Genomic DNA, 21,953 nt, shown 5'->3' with positions numbered 1-21,953 from the left:
TCTCCTCTATGCTGAAACCCCCCCATGTGCCAGTAAAAAGTGCCAATTCTCTCCCCACCCATCATGTGCCAGTCTCATCTCTGCTGCCACCCCCCATGTGCCAGTAATAAGTGCCAATTCTCCCCCCCCATCATGTGCCAGTCTCCTCGCTGCTGCCACCCGCATGTGCCAGTAATAAGTGCCAATTCTCCCCCCATCATGTGCCAGTCTCCTCTATGCTGCCACCCCCCTCCCATGTGCCAGCAATACGTGCCAATTCTCCCCCCATCATGTGCCAGTCTCCTCTCTGCTGCCACCCCGCCATGTGCCAGTAATAAGTGCCAATTGCTGCCCCCCCCCCTCATGTGCCAGTAATAAGTGTGGCAGAGAAATTGGCCGATTTAATAAAATAAAAAAGACACTCATACTTACCATCTGCGATGCGGTGCGATGCAGGACGCTTCTGGCCTGTGTCCCGCATCTCCCTCCCCTGCCACAGCACAGCCGTCTGTATCGCCGTCCTGAGGACAGTGATGCAGATCACTATGGAGATGAGCGCAATGGAAGCGCAGCGCTCATCTCCTGCTGTGCCCTGCAGAATTGCTGAAACGGCCAAAACACCCGGTGGGCCGGATCAGTGTCCTCCTCGGGCCGCATGTGGCCCGCAGGCCGTAGTTTGAGGACCCCTGGTATAGGTGTTTAAGGTGCTTTGGCGGCTGGGCCCTTGTGTTCGTGACGCCAGCACCGTACGGTTGTAGTAGAAACAGTTGAAACTTAAATTAAATGTCTCAGGACTGTTGGTAGAGTTCATCAGTACAATGCACTTATATGGCATAAAGGATGATTCAGAAATTAGTGTAGCTGTACTCCTTACAACAGGTCCGGCAATTGTCAGTTGAGGAGTTTTCCTAATGCCGTTACTTTATAGGCAAGACAAAAGTTCTCTTCTTAGATAGTTCTACTCTAAGTCCAATCTCTAGCACTCAGGTACTGAATGTAATGGTATCCTTACTTTATATTGAGCAATCCAATAAAGGCGTTCTCACTTGTGGCAGACAAACTCTCTGCTACATTATTTTATGCAGGATGCTCTCCTGAAATATTCAGGTTCACCATGTCCCAGAAGACATTTAGTGAAAAAGGATAATTCTGCGCACTATTCATCCAGTTGTGTCCAGGCACCTTTAAGTTCCTCCTGGTCACTGGTGCTTGTGAAGTCCCTTGGCTAAACTCAGCTCTATTCTTCACTAGACTTGCTTTACATTCGTACATAGACTCACTTGTCTGTGCTGGGATGCTGGGACTACTTGGTCTGTCTTCTCCAGGCTTGATCAGGGCCCAGAGGAAAGAAAGGCAGCTACATCTTGGACTGAGCCTGCTCTGCTCCTCCAGACACTTGCTTCTCCTCTCTGCTTCCTTTCTACACACTTCCTCCACACTGAGTCAGCAAACCCCAAGCTATATATAGTATGTGGCGCCAGCACCACCTAGGGGTGAACAAATGCAATGACAATGCCAGCCTGCTATTAGGAATTCTAATACGTTAAATACATATACAGAAATGTAAGGGGACCACTTATACACACATAGTGGAGTCACTGGAGGGAACTTATCAAAAGGCAGAACACCGGATCTCTGGAGTAGTAAAAGTTACAAAGTTTTTACTGTACCCTCAAACAGTGAGCAGGGCAGAAAATCTGCTTTTGTGCAACACAGACACCAGCAGATGTGCTACTCATTAAGAAATCTACGCCTCTTAATACATGTGTTACATTTTAATCTAGTACGTCTGAAATATTCATATTGAAACTTATAAAATGTCAGTCCTAATAAGCCTGGCCCAACGTGTAAATACATTACATTACTTATCCTGTACTGATCCTGAGTTACATCCTGTATTATACTCCAGAGCTGCACTCACTATTCTGCTGGTGCAGTCACTGCCTACCCAAATAATTGTAGCCCCTACCCTATGAATATCTTATCTAGTGATGAGTTCATCAATTACATCACTGATGATGAGCTGAGGATATGGGGTGTCATTGACAAGACTGTCTGAAAGTCAAACTGTTGTTCCCCATAGCGACCAATCACAGAGCAGTTTTCATTTTTCAGTTGCTCAATACGGAATGAAAGCTGTGCTGTGATTGGTTGCTATGGGCAGGTTTCATAAATCTGCCTCATGCATACCTCCCAACTTTAGAAAAGAAGGGACACATTTTTTCCGCACTAGGCCACGCCTCTAACTCCGCCCAAAACATAACTAAATACCTAATCCCAACCAGTCCCCTAACTGCCCCCACATAGTAATTATTCCCCCTTTATGCCCCCTCACAGTAGTTATACCAGATATGTGCCCCCCCTCACAGTAATATGCCCAGTAAAGTGCCCCCTTCACAGGCAGGATTATGGGGTCCCGGGGGTGCAGTGCGGGGGTTATGGGGGTGCAGCGTGGGGGGTTATGGGGGTGTAGTGCGGGGGCCCCGGGAGTGCAGTGTGCAGGGTTATGGGGGTGTAGTGCGGGGGCCCCGGGAGTGCAGTGTGCGGGGTTATGGGGGTGTAGTGCAGGGGTTATGGGGGTGCAGTGCGGGGGCCCCGGGAGTGCAGTGTGCGGGGGTTATGGGGGTGTAGTGTGGGGGTTATGAGGGTGCAGTGTGGGGGGGTTATGGGGGTGCAGTGCGGGGGGTATGGGGGTGCAGTGTGTGGGGGTTATAGGGGTGCAGTGCGGGGGTTATAGGGGTGCAGTGTGTGGGGGTTATGGGGGTGCAGTGTGTGGGGGTTATGGGGGTGCAGTGTGGGGGGTTATGGGGGTGCAGTGCGGAGGTTATGGGGGTGCAGTGTGGGGGGTTATGGGGGTGAAGTGCGGGGGTTATGGGGGTGCAGTGTGGGGGGTTATGGGGGTGCAGTGTGGGGGGTTATGGGGGTGCAGTGCGGGGGTTATGGGGGTGCAGTGCGGGGGGATTACTCAGGTCCTTGAACAGTTGTATTATTTTATAAGGAATTATAATTTACAGGGATGTTTTCTATACATTTATTCTACCCCAGAATATTTCAGGGGGTCACTAGAGCGAGGCACATACTTCTAGGTGACGGGCGCCATACTCTGCTCCATTGTACCGGCACCCCCTCTGCTGCAAGCAGCCCATCTCCAGTAACCTCACTGGCCAGGAGCGAAGTCCTCTGTCATCTGCGGAGCCCTGTGGGGGGTTTTATCATTCCCTCTAGGGTAAGTCTGCATCCCCCTTGTCTAATCCCTTTATTTGCAACCACCGTTTTCTACTCCCTCTCTATCTGCACCCCTACTTTCCACTCCTGTGCCTGCACCCCCCTTTTTCTACTCCCTTATCTGCACCCCCTTTTCTATGCCCCTCTTTATCTGCATCCCTACTTTGCACCTCTGTGTCTTGTCTACTTCCTTATCTGCACCCCCTTTGTCTGCACCCCATCTTTCCCCATCTTTCCCCTGTTCTTGCAGCCGGTTAATGCTGCACTTGCGCCACCTGCTGGACACATCTGTAACTGATCAATGTTCTATAGAAATGGGGAAATCTGATTTTGTCCTTGCTCCCCTTCTGCAGATTCACTCCGGTCTGCACCCCGCCCCTATAGTCCTGTAGCGCCACGTCCACCTCCGTACATACCGCTCCACCATTGCTCACAGATAAGTGGCGCTGGGAGGCAATGTTATGGCTGTATCATTTGCTTACGTGGTGCCCTATGGTCCATTTTATTCTTACATTGTTGCCTGCACAGGAGCGCAGCATCCACGCTTTACTGCAATGAGCCGCGGGTTGAAGTGTAGAACATGAAAGCGTTGTCTGTAGCCGAGCGCAACCTCATGAAGCGATTTATTGGTTATATTGTATTCAAAGCAATGGCTTCCAGACACAGAGCGGTGAACATCCAGATCTCACATAACCGAGCAGCCACAGGGGAGATCATGAAAGCGCCGCTTAGCGTAGACTCTGCGCTCCCGGCCGTATACATGGCATGAGAGGTTCTTCCCACCGGATCCATACTGGACGTAAGCAACTGGGATCATCTCCAGCGTCTGCCGCTGAGAAAAGAGGAGAATTGCTGTTATTCTGAGTGAAATAATGGTTACAATTTATAATATAATAATGCAGATAATAGGATTATAATAAAACCGGATCAACGAGAAACCCGGAGAGCTGGCGCCATCTTGTGGTTTTTCTCATGTAATGCAGCTCATACAGAAATTATATATATACATACATGCACATACTGTAATTATGGGGCCAACATACAATATTGGATCAAGGGGCCTCTGCCATCCTACATCCAGCCTGGGAAATGTCAGGCTGGGTGGTTTTCTAAGGCAAGGACCAGGTATCTCAGCACCCTAGGCCTGAAGCCTATTGAAGGGCTGCAAATGTGGCCATGAGTGTGCCCCATCTCATGGGTAGCAAGATGTCACCCTAGGCCGTCATCCCGGCCCTGAGCCTAATACAGGAAAGATATATGCAGCAGACTGTATCACATACGACAGGATTAGATACACAGCTCAGCAGACAGTATCACACAGGAGAGGATTAGATACACAGCTCAGCAGGCAGTATCACACAGGATATGATTAGATACACAGCTCAGCAGACAGTATCACACAGGATAGGATTAGATACACAGCTCAGCAGACAGTATCACACAGGATAGGATTAGATACACAGCTCAGCAGACAGTATCACACAGGATAGGATTAGATACACAGCTCAGCAGACAGTATCACACATGATAGGATTAGATACACAGCTCAGCAGACAGTATCACACAGGATAGGATTAGATACACAGCTCAGCAGACAGTATCACACAGGATAGGATTAGATACACAGCTCAGCAGACAGTATCACACAGGATAGGATTAGATACACAGCTCAGCAGACAGTATCACACAGGATAGGATTAGATACACAGCTCAGCAGACAGTATCACACAGGATAGGATTAGATACACAGCTCAGCAGACAGTATCACACAGGATAGGATTAGATACACAGCTCAGCAGACAGTATCGCACAGGATAGGATTAGATACACAGCTCAGCAGTCAGTATCACACATGATAGGATTAGATACACAGCTCAGCAGACAGTATCACACATGATAGGATTAGATACACAGCTCAGCAGACAGTATCACACAGGATATTATACCATTATTACTACTGTACTGGTACTACAATATTACTGTTATACCGTTACTGTTAAACTAGTACTGCAATACTATATACTATTACACTACATTACACTACATTAGAACAAGAATATTACTGCAGTAATATTATATTACTATTACTGTTTCTTCTGTATTATTACTTCACTGTTACTTAGACTACAATGTTACTCCTGTGCTATTATTATTATGACCATAGACTATTACTGTATTACTACTAGTCAAGTACTATATTATTACTACCGCACTGTTACTACACTGTATATTTACTGTATTATTCCTACTAGAACTGCAGGTGTTTATTGAGTGACACCACAGAATTGCATCCCCCCCTTTCCCCCCATTTTCATGGCTTACCTGCCTCAGGACACGACACGAGGGGCCACAACTGTCCTGGTGATCTTGGATCAGTCTCGCAGAGGCGGCAGATACGTCAGGGACATCAGCAAATCCAGGGACAGGGCGAACCTGCAATAAGACCCATGGCAGGAATGGCGAGGACAGAAAGCCGCGGTCTGCTACTGCGGCTTTTCTTAGACTCCTGATGAGCAAATCTGCACCAATATAAGAGCAGCGGCGCATCACCCAACTTTCCAAGAACCAGATAGGCTGATAACGGAACATTACAGCCGCGGCTCAAAGTTCATGGGGAGTCACATTCAATATGATATTCATAGTTATATATCTAATCCACAGGAAGCCAAGTGTATCCAAGTGATAGACATGTATCTAATCCACAAGTAACAGAGTATCTAATTCACAGATCTGTATCTAGTCCACGGGTAACACTGTATCTAATCCATAAATATGTAGCTAATTCACAGGGAAAGACTATCTAATTCATAGTCATGTAACTAAGCTATAGGTTAGTATCTAAATCATGGACATGTATCTAATCTATTGCACATGTATGCATTTCTCCATAGGTATGTATCTAATCCATGGGATGTAATTCTTGCATATGGTTGTAATCTACAGATATGTATCTAATATATTCCTCATCAATGGGAGAATATTTAACCTACAGACATGTACCCAGGCATATGTATCTAATTCACAGCTAGTGCTTCCGTGGCGTTCCTGTCCATGCCTCCGGTGCGGACGGATCACAGACCCGTTCAAGTTGAATGGGTCTCAATCCGTCCCGGCCGCTGCATGGACGTTGCTCGTGCATTGGGGACCGCAGATTGCGGTCCCCAATGCACGTAACAGATGCACAACGTTCGTGTGCAAGAGGCCCAATTCACACGAACGTATAGAATTCATGGTCTGTATCTAATCCAGAGGAAAGTATCTAATCCAAGATCTCTGGGTATGTATCTAATGCACAGACAGGTATGTAATTCTCATGTATGTTTCTAATCCTCTATTATGTATCTAATCCATTGGCATGTACCACGTTGTACAGATTGCTCTACCACACTGTACATACCCTCACATCTTCATCTGTCATAATCACCTCCCCCGTCACCTTCTGCAGGAGGATAAGCGGCAAACTGGGCGCCTGCTCAGGCGGATCCGAAACGATCTCGGAGCGCAGCGTCTTCCTGCAATGAGGAAATCATAAATCCCAAGAGAATTGATCATTACTGCAGAATCCTGACATATTGTATCAGCTCATCTCCTGCAGCCCCTGCTGACTCAATGTCTGCAAAGAGCAAAACTGCTGCATACCTCAAACACACCTGTACAACAATCCTGTTTTAGAACTACAACACCCAGAATGCAACTGTCAGCATATAAACAATATATACCTAGGTCTACACTGACAATGCAGCTCACCATTTTACAGCTAGTTGCTGGTAATATAAGAGTCGTCCTTCTCCATTGCATGAAACACAGATTCTTCTGCCTCGTCCAGAACATTTGCTGCACCTGAAAAGTAAAAAAAAAAAAAAGTCTAAGAACAAAATGACACAAATCACAGCTCGGAAATATTAAAAATATAAGCAAAAAAGCTGAACATATTATAGATGACAAATGCAAGAAGTAATTTGTGGATATATAAAACCATAGCACAAAATGATACATTGTAATAGGCAAATATTGTGGCCAGGGTATAAATATAAAAGACAAGCTGGAAGTATTATAGCTGTTATATTCTTGTACATAGGAGCAGTATTATAGTAGGTATATTCTTGTACATAGGAGGCAGTATTATAGTAGTTATATTCTTGTACATAGGAGCAGTATTATAGTAGTTATATTCTTGTACATAGGAGCAGTATTATAGTAGTTATATTCTTGTACATAGGAGCAGTATTATAGTAGGTATATTCTTGTACATAGGAGCAGTATTATAGTAGTTGTATTCTTGTACATAGGAGCAGTATTATAGTAGTTATATTCTTGTACATAGGAGCAGTATTATAGTAGGTATATTCTTGTAGATAGAAGGCAGTATTATAGTAGTTATATTCTTGTACATAGGAGCAGTATTATAGTAGGTATATTCTTGTAGATAGAAGGCAGTATTATAGTAGTTATATTCTTGTACATAGGAGCAGTATTATAGTAGGTATATTCTTGTACATAGGAGCAGTATTATAGTAGTTGTATTCTTGTACATAGGAGCAGTATTATAGTAGTTATATTCTTGTACATAGGAGCAGTATTATAGTAGTTATATTCTTGTACATAGGAGCAGTATTATTGTAGTTATATTCTTGTACATAGGAGGCAGTATTATAGTAGTTATATTCTTGTACATAGGAGGCAGTATTATAGTAGTTATATTCTTGTACATAGGAGCAGTATTATAGTAGTTATATTCTTGTACATAGGAGGCAGTATTATAGTAGTTATATTCTTGTAGATAGAAGGCAGTATTATAGTAGTTATATTCTTGTATATAGGAGCAGTATTATAGTAGTTATATTCTTGTAAATAGGAGCAGTATTATAGTAGTTATTCTTGTACATAGGAGCAGTATTATAGTAGTTATATTCTTGTACATAGGAGGCAGTATTATAGTAGTTATATTCTTGTACATAGGAGCAGTATTATAGTAGGTATATTCTTGTACATAGGAGCAGTATTATAGTAGGTATATTCTTGTACATAGGAGCAGTATTATAGTAGTTATATTCTTGTACATAGGAGCAGTATTATTGTAGTTATATTCTTGTACATAGGAGGCAGTATTATAGTAGTTATATTCTTGTACATAGGAGGCAGTATTATAGTAGTTATATTCTTGTACATAGGAGCAGTATTATAGTATTTATATTCTTGTACATAGGAGGCAGTATTATAGTAGTTATATTCTTGTAGATAGAAGGCAGTATTATAGTAGTTATATTCTTGTATATAGGAGCAGTATTATAGTAGTTATATTCTTGTACATAGGAGCAGTATTATAGTAGTTATATTCTTGTACATAGGAGGCAGTATTATAGTAGTTATAGTCTTGTACATAGGAGCAGTATTATAGTAGGTATATTCTTGTACATAGGAGCAGTATTATAGTAGGTATATTCTTGTACATAGGAGCAGTATTATAGTAGTTATATTCTTGTACATAGGAGCAGTAATATAGTAGTTATATTCTTGTACATAGGAGCAGTATTATAGTAGTTATATTCTTATACATAGGAGGCAGTATTATAGTAGTTATATTCTTGTACATAGGAGCAGTATTATAATAGTTATATTCTTGTACATAGGAGCAGTATTATAATAGTTATATTCTTGTACATAGGAGCAGTATTATAGTAGTTATATTCTTGTACATAGGAGCAGTATTATAGTAGGTATATTCTTGTACATAGGAGCAGTATTATAGTAGTTATATTCTTGTACATAGGAGCAGTATTATAGTAGTTATATTTTTGTACATAGGAGCAGTATTATAGTAGTTATATTCTTGTACATAGGAGAAGTATTATAGTAGATATATTCTTGTACATAGGGGGCAGTATTATAGTAGTTATATTCTTGTACATAGGAGCAGTATTATAGTAGTTATATTCTTGTACATAGGAGCAGTATTATAGTAGTTATATTCTTGTACATAGGAGGCAGTATTATAGTAGTTATATTATTGTACAGAGGAGCAGTATTATAGTAGTTATATTCTTGTACATAGGAGCAGTATTATAGTAGTTATAGTCTTGTACATAGGAGCAGTATTATAGTAGTTATATTCTTGTACATAGGAGGCAGTATTATAGTAGTTATATTCTTGTACAGAGGAGCAGTATTATAGTAGTTATATTCTTGTACATAGGAGGCAGTATTATAGTAGGTATATTCTTGTACATAGGGGGCAGTATTATAGGAGTTATATTCTTGTACATAGGAGGCAGTATTATAGTAGGTATATTCTTGTACATAGGGGGCAGTATTATAGGAGTTATATTCTTGTACATAGGAGGCAGTATTATAGTAGGTATATTCTTGTACATAGGGGCAGTATTATAGGAGTTATATTCTTGTACATAGGAGGCAGTATTATAGTAGGTATATTCTTGTACATAGGGGGCAGTATTATAGGAGTTATATTCTTGTACATAGGAGCAGTATTATAGTAGTTATATTCTTAACCAAATCTCTTTTTTATTAGTCATGTCAGGAAAAAGACATAGACATAACACATTTTACAGTGTTTAACACAAAAAGTGCATTATGATAAGCAGCTGTAGAGCACATTATGTTGATCATATAAAACAATTTGTAATATTAATTGACAGGCAAAAATGTCATCCCTATCCAGGCATATGAACATTATAGTAGTTATATTCTTGTACATAGGAGCAGTATTATAGTAGTTATATTCTTGTACATAGGAGCAGTATTATAGTAGTTATATTCTTGAACATAGGAGCAGTATTATAGTAGGTATATTCTTGTACATAGGAGCAGTAATATAGTAGTTATATTCTTGTACATAGGAGCAGTATTATAGTAGTTATATTCTTGTACATAGGAGCAGTATTATAGTAGTTATATTCTTGAACATAGGAGCAGTATTATAGTAGGTATATTCTTGTACATAGGAGCAGTAATATAGTAGTTATATTCTTGTACATAGGAGCAGTATTATAGTAGTTATAGTCTTGTATATAGGAGGCAGTATTATAGTAGTTATATACTTGTACATAGGAGCAGTATTATAGTAGTTATATTCTTGTACATAGGAGAAGTATTATAGTAGATATATTCTTGTACATAGGAGCAGTATTATAGTAGTTATATTCTTTGTCAATTATCTTTTTATTGAAAAGAAGCAGACAGCATGTATAAAAGTGACCCGCATTGAGGGCAAAAATTCACATGCACATCAAAGTATAGCAACAAGGGGGATAGGCACATCCCACAGATAGGCACATACGTTCCATACAATACCAACATTATACTAAAACATCTGTTCTTGCTTGCCCTATCCGACACGCGCCCTTTGCATTAACATACATGTATAGGAATGTCACTTAGTCTGCGGGGACATTTTATTTTTTAGGTGAACAGCAAGGCAACTGGCCTTACTAAACAAACCAATCATAAACTGGATCTCTAGGCACATCTTGGAAAAATATGATAATACTGTCTTGGGGGTAAGACATAGCGACACACGGTATCAGGGTCAAAGACCTTTATTGAGCTGTCGCAGTAGATGTTAGACGGTAGCGCAACCAAGGATCCCACAATTTGGCATGTTGATCATGTGTTCTAGCCTCCCAACTAGCTAACTCCTCGAGACGTTGGATGTGGTCTACTTTATTTACCCATTGCATAAAAGTAGGCGGATCTGTACTAAGCCACCTCTGGGGGATTAATAGCCTCGCGGCCTGGATTAGCTGTGTGGCCAAGCTGCGTTTTGAGGGGGAAAGGTCTTTAGTGGGGAGCCACAGTAGGACCAACTCGGGAGACAAAGGCATCACCTTGTGCATAATCAAATTAATGGTTTTGGATACTGTATCCCAGAAAGGCTGAATCTTAGGACATGACCAGAAAATATGTGAGAGCGTACCCTCCCCAGTCTTACATCTCCAGCAGCGGTCACTAGGGCTAAGACCTCTAAGGGAAAGCTGCTTAGGAGTCATGTACCACTGGGTAAGCACCTTAAAGGAATGTTCTTGAATCTTGACACACCTGGAAAAGCCATGCGAATGTGCGTATAGGCGAAGAACGTCTGTCTCCGAGAAGGTCCTACCTAACTCTGTTTCCCAGGTTCTCAAGAATGAAGGGACATCAGTAGAATTGGGTACATTCAAACCTAAATAAAATAGAGAGATCACTCTTTTATGCGGAGAGCTGGAGGTCAAAATTTTTTCGAACCATGTCAGTTCTCGGTCATGAGCCAGGGTCCCTAGCAGGATCTTACTAACTGACTTAATGTCAGCCAGTCCCAAAAAATTGCAGGATCGCACAGCCAGACGCAGGGGGTGTTCAGCAGCCAATTTACTTAAGGCATCCTCCAAGAGCGTCTTAACAGTGAAACTCCTAAGGGCATTCCACGCTGGGGAAGTCCTCACTAACCTAGGTCTCGCAGCATAAGGGGCTAAATCTGCAGGCATGACTAGTGAGGGGTTACCCAGTAGTTTGCCGTCTTTGTTAAGTTGCTTAATCACCAGACTCGTTCCTTTAAGCAGCGTATGGTTATGTAAGGATGCGGTGGGTAGACCCCACAGTGCGGCCCTCTGCGGTTGAGAAAGTTGGAGTATCTCCAGGTCAGTGCCCAGTGTAGAGTAATTAGGGACGTGGAGTTGCATCCACCGTCTAAGATGGATCGCCTGGTAATATAGCTGTACGTCTGGCAGAGCAAACCCACCCTGAGTCCTCCTCAAAATCAATCTGCTATGTGCTATCCTGGCTCCCCTCCCTCCCCACAGGTAAGTAGAAAACAACCTTCGCATCTGCGTAAAAAACGAAGAGGGAAGGAAGACAGGCAGCATCTGCATGACATAGAGTATCTTAGGTAGTACAAAGGCCTTCAGCAAATTCTTTCTCCCCATCCAGGAAGTGTATGGAATGCGAAGGGAGCCCAATAAGCGCTGCACCTCAGCCAATAGGGGTGTATAGTTCAGCCGAAAAATATTGCTTGGGTCAGCCGGGATCTTAACCCCCAAGTATGTAATGTGGGAAGTCTGCCATATGAAGGGTGTCTTGGCCTTAAGGGAGGACACACTTTTTAGTGGGGCTGTAATATTCATGGCCTCCGACTTGGTGTAATTTACCTTATAGTTGGAGACCTTGCCGAACAATTCAAATAGAGATAGGAGATGCGGGAAGGCCTCGACCGGGTTAGAGACCATTACTAAAAGATCATCGGCGTACGCAACATTGGTATACTCAACTGTATCATTCCTGGCCCTGACACCTCGAATACTAGGATGATCTCTGATTGCTTGCAGGAGGGTCTCCATCACTAATATATATAGGGCGGGGGATAGTGGGCAGCCTTGACGGGTGCCATTATGTATAGGAAAGGAGGGTGATAAAGTGCCATTTACTCTAATTTTAGCACTCGGGTTGGTGTATAAGGTCGTAACGGCCCTTTGAAATTGTTCGGGGATCCCAAACCTCTGCAATGCCATCCGCATGAACCTCCAGCTCACCCGGTCGAAGGCCTTCTCCGCATCAACACTCAGGAAAGTCAGAGGTGTACCTTGCTTTTTCGCCCACTGAATGGCCGTGACGACTCTGCAGGAGTTATGGTTCCCCTCTCTTCCTGGCACAAAGCCCGCCTGATCCTGGTGAATCAGTTTAGGGAGGAAGGAGCTGAGGCGAGAGGCCAAGATCTTAGCCCAGATCTTAACATCGACATTCAGGAGAGATATGGGCCTGTAACTCCCGCAGAGCGTGTGGTCCTTCCCAGGTTTAGGCAAGATAGTCACTGTAGCTTCTAAAGATTGGGTAGGGAGGCGTCCACCTGCGAGAAGAGAATTACACCAAGTCGTGAGTTGAGGACTCAAAATACTAGTAAATTTCCTATAGTACCCCACCGGAAATCCGTCCGGACCCGGGCACTTCCCCATGGGCATTGATTTCAGAACTGTCCCTACTTCTTCCTCGGTGACTGGGGTAGTCAGTAAGGAACCTTCATCCCTGTCAAGGCGAGGCAAATTTAGGTGAGACAGGAAATCTTCTAATACAGAATCTGCAGTGAAATCTGAACGTTCAGTGTTATCATCTAGCCCGTATAGGTTTTGATAGAATTTTTGGAACTCCTTAGCTATATCCACCGTTCTATGTAAAGATTTACCCTCTGCAGATTTTATGCTAGGAATGTACATAGCGTCTTTCCTTTGCTTAACAAGAGCAGACATCAACTTCGAACCTCTGTCCCCATGAGAGTAAAACCGAAACTGCGCATATTGATACGCCTTAGCGTGGCAAACGTTCAGGTGGTCCTTCAGTTTCACTCTCATGAGGAGGAGCTCTTGTTGAGCCTGTAAGGCTCTAGACCTTTTGTGGAGGCTTTCAATCTCAGTAATCCGTTTAAGCAGGGACTGCAGTGTTTGTTGTCGATCCCTTTTAAGCTTGCAACCCAGAGCAATAAATTCACCCCTCATAACAGATTTATGCGCTTCCCACACCGTAGTTAAAGGGACGTCTGGGGTTAAATTCTCCTCAAAGAACCACTTCAGCCTCTGTGACAATGCATCCACTACCTCCCTTCTATCCAGCAGCGTCTCATTAAGTCTCCATTGTTTACTATGAGAAGGCAGGCTAGCTATATGTATAACCACCGACACCGGAGCATGATCCGAAACCGTAATAGGATCGATCGATGCCTGCTCTACCATATCAATGCAGGGGCTCGAAATCAGGAGGTAATCCAACCTTTTATAAACATTATGGGGGGCTGAGAAAAAAGTGTAATCCCTGACTGAAGGATGTACTAAACGCCAGGCATCTGTCAGGTTAGCATCTGATATGCATGAGTTAATACGGCCCAGGGTTTTTTGCGTTTGCTGAGTGGAACCATCTGAGGTATCTATACTAGGGTTAAGGGCTACATTGAGATCCCCGCCAACAATACAGATGCCCTCAGCGAAGGCTTTGAAGATTCGTAAAGTCTGCACTATCCAAGCTTTCTGACCTCTGTTTGGGCTATAGAGACTCGCGAGGGTTACAGGTTGGGTGCCTATTGTCCCTTTAACAAAAACAAATCTGCCCTCTGCGTCTGACTGTGTGGCTGTCATTGAAAATGGGACACTTTTGGCAACAGCGATACCGACCCCTCTTTTGGCCTTAGTATAGGTGCTAAGGAACCAATTATTGAAGTATCCCTTCTGGAGAGAGGGAACATTCTCTGACCTGAAGTGCAGCTCCTGGAAAAAGCATATGTCCGTGCGAGATTTCTTTAATAAGCGTAGAACCTGCGATCTTTTTTGTGGGGTATTGAACCCTCTGACGTTAAAAGACGTGCATTTAATCTGAGACATCTCGCATGTACATATGAACCCACCAGCAGCCACCTATTGTCCTGTGCAACAGAGATCCATAACATAATATAACTGACGCGTATCCATTATTCCGTGTATAACATAGGAACATGGCCACGTAACTGAACTTGTGGGGGATACATCTGACAACTCCCAAGAAGGAGCATACAGTCAGTATGCCGTCCACCCAGGTAATGCGCTGACACCAGGACTGCGCTAGTGTACCCCTGATGTAAGACATGTGGGGGGGGATCTAAGATCAAATACCGATCCTAGCATCCAGCAGATCCTGCTAACCTGGTGCCGCACTGAAAAACATCAAGTAACCCAACCCAGCATGAAATCCTAAACATTCTGGTAACATAACATGGGAAATAGGTGTAGAGTGCAGGGGACCGGAGCAAGACATAGGCATACTAAACAGGTAAACAAGCATGACTGCGTCAGATACCACACAAAATGGCCAAGTGATACTTGCTGGGCAGATAGTAGAAGTGTGGAGATGATTCTGTCCTCACTCAGCACCCACGGAGAGAAACTGGCAAGAAACCAGGGCGACCCCCTGAGACATAGCGTTCAAGTGTCTCTGGAACCAGGCCCCATCTTCCTCTTCGGCATGGCTTTGGACCACCGTTGAACTCCTGGCAGATCCGGCAGCGGTATCCCGGTCTCCGCCGAAGGCAGCCACGAGGGTATGTCCATTGGAGTGGTCTGGAGTAACTCCCAGGCCGCAGCTAGATCCTTCGGGACCCGTATGGTGCACCTCCTGCCCCCGACCGCAAACGTAAGGCCGAAAGGGAACAGCCATTTATATGGCGTCTTGACATGCCGTAGGTGGTCTGTAAGGGGTCGGAGGGCTCTCCTCTTATTCAGCGTCGTCGGCGCTAGGTCCTGGAACAGCAGGATCGTGGCCCCTTCATAGGTGAGTTCCTTTTGCTCCCTGGCCGCTTTCAGAAGGGCCGCTGTGTCTGTATATTTCAACAAGCCACATATAACATCCCTAGGATTTTCGTTATCCTTAGGCTTCGGTCTGAGCGATCGGTGTATGCGCTCAATTTCAATGTCCGATGCGTTTTCGGTGCCTAGAAGGGTGGCAAAGATGGCGGCGGCCGCTCCTGGTAGGTCCTCGTGTGGGATCAGTTCCGGTATGCCGCGTAGCCTAATATTTTTCCGCCTGCTGCGGTTCTCCTGGTCCTCAATGAGGGAGAAAGCTGTGTCCAAGGAGTCCATACATGCCGCGGTGTTCTCACTTAGTGAGCGGGAGAAGGTGAGTATGGCTGCTTGATTGCCTTCCAAAGTCTCCACGCGGTGTCCGATATGCTTGATGTCGGACTTGATCTCTTGGAGGTCTTGTAGCACAGGTGCTATAGCCGATGAGAGGGCTTGTTGAAGAAACTTCTTCGATATAGGCGCAATGCCTGAAAGCTGGGACTCATCATCGTGGCCTCCAGTAGCGCCATCAGCTTCTTGTGACCAGTCGTCTGGATCATGCGGCGCCATCTTGGGAGCCCCGCTCACCGCACCGGAGGGCTTCTTATTTAAGAACTTCTCCATGTCTGAGACCCCTCGATCAGGTTTAGGAGATTCAGTTTTGTCTCTAGGGATATATCTGCCGATTTTCACCATACTTGTTGGGCTTTTAAGCGAAATAAACCAGGTTGCAGGATTGCATGGAGAGGAGCAGCTCCTACATGCGTCTGCTCAGGTCAGCAGTCAGACTCCGCCCCCTAGTAGTTATATTCTTGTACATAGGGGCAGTATTATAGTAGTAATATTTCTGTACATAGGAGCAGTATTATAGTAGTTATATTCTTGTACATAGGAGCAGTATTATAGTAGTTATATTCTTGTACATAGGAGCAGTATTATAGTAGTTATATTCTTGTACATAGGGGGCAGTATTATAGTAGTTATATTCTTGTACATAGGAGCAGTATTATAGTAGTTATATTCTTGTACAGAGGAGCAGTATTACAGTAGTTATATTCCTGTACATAGGAGCAGTATTATAGTAGTTATATTCTTGTACATTGGAGGCAGTATTATCGTAGTTATATTCTTGTACATAGGAGCAGTATTATAGTAGATATATTCTTGTACATAGGAGACAGTATTATAGTAGTTATAGTCTTGTACATAGGAGCAGTATTATAGTAGTTATATTCTTGTACATAGGAGGCAGTATTATAGTAGTTATATTCTTGTACATAGGAGCAGTATTATAGTAGTTATATTCTTGTACATAGGAGGCAGTATTATAGTAGGTATATTCTTGTACATAGGGGGCAGTATTATAGGAGTTATATTCTTGTACATAGGAGGCAGTATTATAGTAGGTATATTCTTGTACATAGGGGGCAGTATTATAGGAGTTATATTCTTGTACATAGGAGCAGTATTACAGTAGTTATATTCTAGTACATAGGAGGCAGTATTATAGCAGTTATATTCTTGTACATTGGAGGCAGTATTATAGTAGTTATATTCTTGTACATAGGAGCAGTATTATAGTAGTTATATTCTTGTACATAGGAGGCAGTATTATAGTAGGTATATTCTTGTACATAGGAGGCAGTATTATAGTAGTTATATTCTTAACCAAATCTCTTTTTTATTAGTCATGTCAGGAAAAAGACAGACATAACACATTTTACAGTGTTTAACACAAAAAGTGCATTATGATAAGCAGCTGTAGAGCACATTATGTTGATCATATAAAACAATTTGTAATATTAATTGACAGGCAAAAATGTCATCCCTATCCAGGCATATGAACATTAAAGTAGTTATATTCTTGTACATATGAGCAGTATTATAGTAGTTATATTCTTGTACATAGGAGCAGTATTATAGTAGTTATATTCTTGTACATAGGAGGCAGTATTATAGTAGTTATATTCTTGTACACAGAAGCAGTATTATAGTAGTTATATTCTTGTACATAGGAGCAGTATTATAGTAGTTATATTCTTGTACATAGGAGACAGTATTATAGTAGTTATATTCTTGTACATAGGGGCAGTATTATAGTAGTTATATTCTTGTACATAGGGGCAGTATTATAGTAGTTATATTCTTGTACATAGGAGCAGTATTATAGTAGTTATATTCTTGTACATAGGAGCAGTATTATAGCAGTTATATTCTTGTACATAGGAGCAGTATTATAGTAGTTATATTCTTGTACATAGGAGCAGTATTATAGTAGTTATATTCCTGTACATAGGGGCAGTATTATAGTAGTTATATTCTTGTACATAGGAGGCAGTATTATAGTAGTTATATTCTTGTACATAGGAGGCAGTATTATAGTAGTTATATTCTTGTACATAGGAGCAGTATTATAGTAGTTATATTCTTGTACATAGGAGGCAGTATTATAGTAGTTATATTCTTGTACATAGGAGCAGTATTATAGTAGTTATATTCTTGTACATAGGAGGCAGTATTATAGTAGTTATATTCTTGTACATAGGAGCAGTATTATAGTAGTTATATTCTTGTACATAGGAGGCAGTATTATAGTAGTTATATTCTTGTACATAGGAGCAGTATTATACTAGTTATATTCTTGTACATAGGAGGCAGTATTATAGCAGTTATATTCTTGTACACAGGAGGCAGTATTATAACCTATTGATAACACACAAGGCTCTGCAGTTTCTGCGCTATACACCTCTTTCTGCCGCTCCCCGAGCACGCAGGACATCTCTTGTTTCTGGATCTCTGGCGGCTGCTGCTGGAGCATCGACATCTGAACTGTGGAAAAATAAAGAATGTTTTGGAGACACCAGAAAACTGAAAATGGGAAAATTTGACAAAGGAATTACATTCTTACTTGTCCTGATCCTCCACATCTGGAGCATTTACAGCGTCCCCGACCACCGCATTTATGGCACGACTGCAACAAGGTATTTCAGGGTCACAGATTCATCCGTTTTACCCAAAACTAAAGTAACTGGACAAATTCTTAAATGGACTATTAAACCTCTATTTAACATATGATTGTCAGATGCCCATGTACAGTGTATCTCTGAATTAGGAAATGCAACAGAATCCCCTAAATACCCCCCACAATGTCCACAGTGTATGGCTGCTTGTTGATAAGCCTCTCTTCTCAGCCACCGGGGGGTTACAAGATGCAATATCTGTTTAGAAATAGATCCTGCTATATTAGTGACCCCTTTAAGAGATATTAAGGGGAATCCCAGGGTAAATTATAACCTCAACAGGCAGATATTATATGACTAATATAGAAGTTTCTGACCTGAGGAGCTTACAATCTATAAACTAGACACACAGCAATACTATAGGAATATCCCATTTACCTTTATTTCTCTGGATCCAGGAAGGGGAAATTTCTTAGACCCTTCATGAAACATTTTTGGGGTGTAGACTTCAATTTCCCAAAGCTGTGACAGAGTCTTGTTGTATGAGGCGTCAATCCTCTGACCGACAGATATCCGGGCACTCGCATCTCCAGCATCTATCCACAAAACCAATGGGAATACAATCTAAATAAGCTACCACCAGAGGAATGCAATGCTCTGCAGCCAACATATATACCTCTACCTTACAGGACGCACTTCTCTGCACTCACCAGTATGAGGCTTGCAGGTTCTCTCAATGTGCCTCGTTTCAGTGAAAGTCTCCAGTTTGTACTGTAAAATAGATTGGGGTGGGAGCATAAGCAGAACAAGCCTTAATATGGGGCCCAAAAGCATTAGGGTCCCTTTAACAGATATATAACAGGACACACAAAAGAAATTATATGTCATCTTTTACAGAAACTGGGGAATATTTCTGCTCTACAGTTCAAGTCTAAGGCCTCTTTCACACGGGCGTCACGTTTTGGCTCCGGAAGCGTCCCAGGTGCATTGCACCCGCGTGAGTAGGTACCCAAGTGCAGTCAGTTTTGACTGCGATTGCGTTCCGTTGTTCAGTTTTTATTCCGCGGGTGCAATGCATTTTGGTACCACACGCACTGTGGTACCCAGACCCAAACTTCTTCTCTGAAGTTTAGGTTTGGGTTCGGTTTTGTGTGGATGTAATTATTTTCCCTTATAACATGGATATAAGGGAAAATAATAGCATTCTTTAATACAGAATGCTTAGTAGGTGGTCAATTGAGGGTTAAAATAAATTTAAAAAATGAACTCACCTTCTCCAATTGATCGCGTAGCTGCCGGTCTCCTGTTCTTTCTTCAAAGGACCTGTGGTGACGTCGCTGCGCTCATCACATGGTCCAATCACATGGTCCATCACCACAGTGATGGACCATGTGATTGGACCATGTGATGCGACGTCACCACAGGTCCTTTAGCCGGCAGCTCATGATTAAAGAAGTAAGAAGAAACCGGCAGCTACGCGATCAAGAGGAGGAGGTAAGTTAATTATTTTTTATTTTTTAACCCTCAATTGACCTTCTACTATGCATTCTGTATTAAGAATGCTGTTATTTTCCCTTATAACCATGTTATAACGGAAAATAATACAGCACTTGCTTGCGGATGCTTGTGATTTTCACGCAGCCCCTTTGAGGTAGAAGCCAAATTTCCCCACATTAGGCGAAAAAAATTCCTTCCCGACTCCAATCAGAATAACTCCCTGGATCCCCGACCCCTCTCTAGTAGCTATAGCCTGTAATATTATTACACTCCAGAAATACATCCAGGCCCCTCCTGAGCTCTTTTAGTGACTCCCCATCACCACCTCCTCAGGCAGTTGCATCCAGAGCTGCATTCAGGATTCTGCTGGCTGCTAATTGGAATATATCAGCAGTGTACTGAGCGATATGTCTCTACCCACTTCTCTGAGCTCCAGGACCCTGCCTTATCCACTTCATACCCCTCACGTTTACCCTCACCCGTTATGTGGTGCATTGCTTTCTTTTACTTTATCAAACTACTGCGCCTGTTATTATAACCAGTTCATCATTTGTATTGCATCATTATAAAACATGCTCTGGAGAGTTAACCAGTAGGGGGCAGCAGGTAGACGATCAATTCTGTGAATGCAGCTCTGGATGTGGCTGGAGTATACCAACATGTAACTCCACATCAGGGCAAAATTCTCAAAACATTGCAAAAACGGACTCACCCTGTACAGAGGCATTTGTGTTAACCTCTCAATAACCGGCTCTTCTGCTCTGGGTCTATAGCAGCAGTATGAGGAGGACGTGTATTTCTGCACAGCGTCCCGTGCAGCGTCCTCTGCGATAAGGACATTTCTAAATAAGAAGGGAGGCAAAGATAGTGAGCGTTCTTATTTAGGAAGGGGGGGGGGGTGCTCCAGTGCAGGATAGTGCGGTAGAGTAGCATTGAAGCAATCAGGCTGGCGGTAATATGGGGGAAGTGAAGTGAAAATAGACACAGCATATAATTGGCAAGTCTCACCTGTAGCCCTGGAGGTTTCTGCTGGAGATCTCACATAGGGTGAAGTGGTCACTGCCCATAGAGGTTCCTATGTAGGAAGTAACTGAGGTTATGGAAAATGTGTAACAATGATCAGGACAGGAGAGAGATTTGTGGTGTTGATGTGTTTAGCTCATAGAGGATTGTCTAAACGGGATACAATTATAACAAAACTCAGCTGTGAGAACTATACGGTCTCTGGATATAAAAAGAAAAGATTGTTTCCATTTGATGACAGCAAGCAGAGATCAATTATAATAATCCTGGCTTTCTTCAGCCACCACTAGGGGGAGCTCACTTCACGTGGATTTAAAAAGTTAGTATTGAGTCAATACAAAGGTGCATGTAGTGAGCGCTCCCTAGTGGCAGCTCCAGGTAACTTGTAAAAGAAGGCAGGTGACATTTCAGTGCAGCGCCCCCTTCTACTAATGACCCCACAGCAGTTATGTTATTCTGCAGGAAGAAAGCAATGTAATACACAGCTCTGAGAAGAGATGGGGGAAATGCAGGTGACAAAACATCTACCTGGCTCCATGCGGATGTGTCCAATGTCACATGCAGGTGGTCAGTAATGGGTGGACGGTCCATGAGGCAGCTCCATATCTGCAAGAAATCCCAAAAACAGACCCAGATCCTCCAGACATGGTGCAGCAAGACAACAACCCCCACTCTACAGGCAGAGGCAACTCTGAGAGAGCAGAGAATCAGACCCTGTGCAGCTCGGAGCCCGGGCACAGTGCTGGGGGGGGATCACAACCCCCCGGGGGGGATGGGTCTGAGCAATAATGCCCCTTGGGAGGGGGCGGACAATGGTTGTTGGTGCGGCCGACATTACGGTAAAATCTGGTCTGGGGATGATAAGAGGCGCTCAGAGTCGTCTCACTCAGAAGGATTGTTTCTCTCTATATATAGGGCGCCAGGACCCAGCCCGTCCATTGTCCAGAGAATTCGCAAACACTACAGAAACCGATAAGATCAAGAA

At 43.2% G+C, this 21,953-nt stretch overlaps 1 protein-coding gene across 1 annotated transcript; it reads right to left on the bottom strand.

The window, feature by feature from the left end:
- Positions 1-3,428: 3,428 nt before the first annotated feature.
- LOC122943860 (protein SSUH2 homolog) lies at positions 3,429-21,724 on the bottom strand. The gene is made up of 11 exons (XM_044301941.1): positions 21,497-21,724; positions 20,954-21,020; positions 20,658-20,787; positions 19,159-19,219; positions 18,887-19,044; positions 18,397-18,459; positions 18,235-18,317; positions 6,952-7,044; positions 6,602-6,716; positions 5,527-5,637; positions 3,429-4,036 (listed from the first exon to the last, which is right to left on the bottom strand). The coding sequence occupies exons 1-11, from the start codon at positions 21,504-21,506 to the stop codon at positions 3,890-3,892; spliced, it is 1,038 nt and encodes a 345-aa protein (XP_044157876.1). The 5' UTR covers positions 21,507-21,724; the 3' UTR covers positions 3,429-3,889.
- Between the last annotated feature and the right edge of the window lie 229 nt (positions 21,725-21,953).

The sequence above is a fragment of the Bufo gargarizans genome, chromosome 7 (genome assembly GCF_014858855.1).
Source record: "Bufo gargarizans isolate SCDJY-AF-19 chromosome 7, ASM1485885v1, whole genome shotgun sequence".
In the NCBI taxonomy this organism is placed as follows: domain Eukaryota; kingdom Metazoa; phylum Chordata; class Amphibia; order Anura; family Bufonidae; genus Bufo; species Bufo gargarizans.
Note: the sequence above shows the minus strand (reverse complement) of the source record. Positions and strands in the feature narration are given on the sequence as shown.